Source organism: Pollicipes pollicipes, unplaced genomic scaffold, assembly GCF_011947565.3.
Source record: "Pollicipes pollicipes isolate AB1234 unplaced genomic scaffold, Ppol_2.1 Scaffold_7261;HRSCAF=8764_pilon_pilon_pilon, whole genome shotgun sequence".
NCBI lineage: Eukaryota > Metazoa > Arthropoda > Thecostraca > Pollicipedomorpha > Pollicipedidae > Pollicipes > Pollicipes pollicipes.
Genome location: NW_023597054.1, coordinates 14802135 through 14807192, shown reverse-complemented (window position 1 = coordinate 14807192; position 5058 = coordinate 14802135). Strand labels below are relative to the sequence as shown.

General features: G+C 67.3%; 1 protein-coding gene across 1 annotated transcript in view; it reads right to left on the bottom strand.

Annotated features, from left to right (window-relative positions):
* Positions 1-1201: 1201 nt before the first annotated feature.
* Positions 1202-5058, bottom strand: part of LOC119111088 (uncharacterized) — a 35312-nt gene continuing 31455 nt past the window's right edge. Inside the window, exons 17-22 of the mRNA XM_037234913.1 lie at positions 4876-4982; positions 4226-4453; positions 3276-3706; positions 2742-2913; positions 2042-2215; positions 1202-1324 (exon numbers count right to left, since the gene is read on the bottom strand). Of these exons, the coding sequence (XP_037090808.1) occupies positions 1202-1324; positions 2042-2215; positions 2742-2913; positions 3276-3706; positions 4226-4453; positions 4876-4982 (1235 nt within the window). The remainder of the gene's footprint in view (positions 1325-2041; positions 2216-2741; positions 2914-3275; positions 3707-4225; positions 4454-4875; positions 4983-5058) is intronic.

Sequence of the window (5058 nt, the reverse complement as noted above, 5' to 3'; positions counted from 1 at the left end):
CCAGATGTAGGACAAACTTAGGACCGCGCTCACCGTGCCGGTCGGGCAGGAGGAGGCGGCGGTGCAGGAGCAGCGCGGTCGTTAAGTGGGCGATCACGGCGACAGCGGCGGCCGCGGCGGCAACGGGCGGCGGCAGCCAGCCGGGAGCCGCCGCCAGTACCGAGCCGACGACGACCGGCGGCAGCAGCGCCGGCCGCCCGGCCGCCGGCAGACGGCTGGCCGCCAGCGAGCCCAGCAGCGCCACCGCGAACGTGTCTGACGGAGGACGGCGGCTCCGGTCAGCGGAGACAGGTCACGACCGCGGGGTCGGCCGGGTTAGCGCACCTCGCATACATCCGGCGCCGGGCTGCTCTTCGGCAGCAGGGCAGCACACGGGGAGACTCCTTCACGGTAAAAAGTGGAGAGACAGGTCAACCAGCATGGTACTGATCAAATGGCTGTGCGTAACCAGACACGGTCCCCGTTTCAACAGCGTAGCGGGTTGGTCCAACTCATTCCAGCCAAATAACTGTAGATATCTGAGTCCGAAAAGGTGGCGAAGAGGGGAGGTTGGCGCACAACCCAGTCTTTTTTGCAAACAAATCATGTCAGTGCAGACCTGGTCCACACAGCTATGCATCAAAACTTGCTAATTATAACAAACGTTCGTCGGGCGAGGTGGGTAAGATATCAAGACCCAGGACCAACCGACGAAAGCATCCACTATCATGAAAGTGTTGGGCCATTCACTTGGCAGGACGTTTATTACTCCCCCATTGACTTGCATAAAGATTTCCGACATCACGTGAGAACCGTTCCTATCTAATGTTTCTCAACTAACTTAAAATCTATGGCAGGTCACATACGTTAGCTTTTGAAAAAATGGCAGCTAGCTGCGCTACTGAGCTCGATGGGGCAGCATGACGTGGGCACGCGCACACGTACGTGACATCACAACACACAGCGCATGCTTCGTACGGTCCCAGGCACCGCCGTCCAATCACCACCGTGTCCACAATATGCTCCGTGTCCACCACCGTGTCCACTGGACGCTCCCCTATACCACCACTTCTCTCAATCATCATCAACACCACCAAACGCTCACCCCTCACTAAGCCATTCTCACGTAATCCGAGCACAGTTAGCGGCATCGCAGGCGGCCCACCGGTGGCGGAGGCGCCGAGGCACCGACGCGCACCCCGCCGGCGACCGGCACGCGCAGTCACTCACTGCCGGCGAACAGCTGCAGGTGGCCGGGGCAGAGTCCGGCGACGGCCGACTGGGCGGCGAGCCCCAGCAGCAGCCACTCGGCGCCAGGCACGGGCCAGGCAGCCACCGCGCCCGTCTGCCGGCACACGGCGTCCTCACGCGTCAGCGACGGGCGCACGCGCACCGCTGGCGCCAGACCGCCTCCGGCACTGGTGTGACCTCGCACTCCCAGTACTGTGCGGTCGGGTCAACACGAAACGGGAGGGTGGCGAGTGGGGACGGGTCGAAACCTTTCCAATGTGCTAGCCCAGCGCACATGTCTGAAATATATTTAAGAAACGGACAACCCAGTGGCCTGAGTCATCTATGTACACACCTGGCCCCAAGCCGCTCTGAAAACGGCGAAACACAAACGAGTTCAATGCAGCGTAAATGCAATTCATCACTGAGCTCGTGATGGTTATCCCCCATTCATCTCCACACCCATGTGCCGGATAAGGGAGCGGCGAGCGCGCGGAGTCGACGGCGGAGGTCCACCACGAGCTGTCCGTGTGGCGCGATACAGGGCCCGCTCGGCACGACACGTGCACAGCCGTGCGCCCACATCGGACCACCCCCAGCGGCCCCGCCGCCCCAAACCGGGTCGCCACGCACCCGAGGGGCGGAAGCTCCCACAAACACAGCCGTTCGGTGTGGCCGACCCACAAACTGCAAACGACGCGCTCCACATCCCGCCGGCAAACGCAAAAGCAAGCAGCTTACACACAGCCGATCCTGCAGCACATGCCCTAGGCTCTCCTGGCAGCCGGCCCCAGCGCCGTCTCTGGGCGGTTCCAGCGCGCCCATCACTGACCTTGGTCACAGCGGCGGCGGCACGCGTCCACGAGCGGCGCACGAGCCAGAGGCCGGCGGCGAAGGCGACGGCCGGCACCAAGTTGACCAGGCCGCCCAGACCGGGCACGCCGACGGACACCACCGAGTAGATGGGCGAGGCGGCACACACGCCCGCGTCCCCGGCGGCGAACAGCTGACGGCGGGTCACGGAGGGTCAGCAGGCGGCCACGACGGTGCCGACCGCACGGCACGGCGACGGCGACACCGTCGGAGACCATTTGATGCGACCGCCACAGTAGCGCGACGCTGGGCTGAGCGGCGTGAAAGTACCAGTGTTCCACGTCCGGAAACCCCGCGTTGAGGATGTTTCTTTCATGATGTTCCAGACACTATTCAAAGCTAACTTTCACAAGGTGCGGGCTGTCAAGAATTAACCCGCAAAGATTCCCCCCGCCCCCCCCACCCTCCCCCCGGAACGCACGCACGCACGTAGATGTTCGGGGACCAGGAACACCATTCCTCAAAATGTCAGGACTGCACTTTCACACATGCACGCTTTAACCAGTGGTTCACGCACGCTAGAACTCTACGCCCTAAAACGACGGCAACCGTCGGAGCAATGTGAGGGGTTGAAGTCAGCGCGCATGTCGTATGCTCACGCTCACGACGCCAGCCTGGGTCTGGTCCGGACCAGGGTCGCCCTGGGAGCGCACACGCACCTGCAGCGCCGTAACAGACTGGTACGTTGTGGCGGCCAGAACGGGGATGGCGCAGCCGGCGGCCGTGATCGCGGCGTGGCGCGGCTGCAGCTGCCCGGCCTCGACGTCGGCGATGGCGGCGGCGGCGACGGGCTCCAGGCCGCGCTGCTTCGACCTCGGCAGCAGCGCCGCGCTGCCGGCAGGGCGGCGGCGGCGGCGCGGTTCAGCGGCGGCCCATCACCACACCGCCGGCCACCGGCGCCCGACAGCGGAGCGAGCGGCAGCGTCCGCACCGACCGCGCCGGCGCCCTACGTCACGCCGGACCTGGCGCCCCACGATCCCTGCGCGGCGGACGCGGCCGGCGTCGGCAAGATCCCGTCCGCGCTCGCCCCTCCCCCCCCCCCCCCCGCCACCCCGACGGCCGACATGGCATACCACTGCCGCCACACACACGACGGCGACACCCCGGACACCAGACCGCCACACGACGACGGGCATGCCTTCTCACGCGCGCGACACGCGGCGCTCAGGTCGGCGCACACGTCAGCTCTCACCTGGCCTCGGGTGCGTGGGCGGCCTCATCGGGAGCGGATGGCGCCGCCGGCGCTCCGCCCACGCCCAGGCGAGCCGCCCACTCTTCCTTGCGGTCGTCGGCGGCGGCGGCGGCGGCGACGGGGGCCGCTGCGTCGGCTGTCGGCGCGGACGCGCCCGGCCCGGCCAGCTGCGCCGCCAGCCGCCGCTTCTCGCCGGACAGGTCAGGGTACGTGGGCTCCGAGAGCGACGTGGTCTGCGGCGGGCACGTCTCGTCGTCGGGCAGTGTGGGCAGTCTGCTGCTGCTGCTGCTGCTGCTGCTGCTGCTGCTGCTGCTGCTGCTGTTGCTGTCGCTTCTCGTGCGACAGGTCCGGGTAGCCCGCCTCCGACAGGATGGTGGCCGGGGGGGCGCGGCCGGCCGCCGGCAGCGCCAGCTGTTCAGCTTCGGCGGCGTCTAGCGGCCGGCAGCCCGGCGCGGCAGGCTGTGGTGAGGCCCTCCAGCTCCTCGATACGGACGGTCTGGCCCCGCTGGTGTGGAGGCGCCGCCGCAGCCTGGAGCGAGGCCGGGTGTCAGCACCGGCCCACGGAGCGGGCAGCGACGCCGGCGGTGGCAGCGGCGTCGGGCTGACCCGGCCGAGCATAGATCGTTAATCTCTCCCGAGCCTCCCTACACTGGGACGTTCACATCGCACAGCAACGACACGTGCGGGGCGCAGACGCCGCGAGAGCCGCCATTCCGCCCCGTCTTCCCTCCCCCCCCCCCTCCCCCCTCTCCAGCGATGCCGGGACCGACCAGGCCCCCCCCCCCCCCGCCCCCAACTGCTTGACGAAGCAATGTTTCCCCACAGCACATACTCCCATCAATAGCGCGGAACGCGGAGACAAGGCCAACGGAGTTCTCGGCACACGCCCTAGCGGCTACGAGTGGAGCCACGAAGCCTCCAAGGCGTTTCGGCCGCGGTCTCCTCTGCACAGCGCACCTGGCGGCGGAGCGGCGAACCACGACGCTAGCGAAGACCGGCAGGAAGAGCGCCGCCAGTGGCGGCAGCAGCAGCCGCACCCAGGCGGGGCCGTCCTCGTGACGCACGAGGGTGAGCAGCGCGCGCAAGGGGCCGGGTAGCGCGGCCGCCGACAGACCACACCTCTCCGGCGCCGCCCACTCGGTGCGCACGAACGCCGTCAGGTCCTGCGACAGGCTCCGCTGCGGAGAGGACGGGCGGCGGGGCCGCAGTGTCACCCCAGGTGCCGGACAGAGGAGCGATCAAGACGAGACGGAAGCCATCGCTGCGCAGGGGATCCCCACAAGCACAACACCGCTCGCCTTCCCCTACCACGGCTTCGGAAACAGCGCCGACAGTTCGCGCCGCCCAGCCAGACGAACGTCGCATCGAGACAGCAGTCATTCTTTGCATCACTTTACGGCGTACGCAGTGGCAGTGATACGACCACTGGGATCTCCATCGTCGGGGAAGCCGAAGTGAGACCCGGTTTCCGAGGCGGCTGTTCATCCGAACAACCCCTAATTGGTTCAAGCTGAGTGCCCCGGACACAGCAGCGCTCGGCGAGGCCCAGAGCGCGGTCGCGCCCCCGGCCATGTCCACAGCGACCCTCGCCGCCACGTACCGGCAGGGCGAGGTAGTCGCCGTCCGCCAAGTACTTGTGCAGCTTGCTCTGGAGCCGCGGGCCGGCCAGCGCCTGGCACTGAAACACAGGCGAGCCGGCCGTCAGCACTGGCGGCTTTGACATCAGGCGCCAGGGCGTCAGCGCCAAGGCGTCAATACCAGCGGCTCTGACATCGGGCGCCAG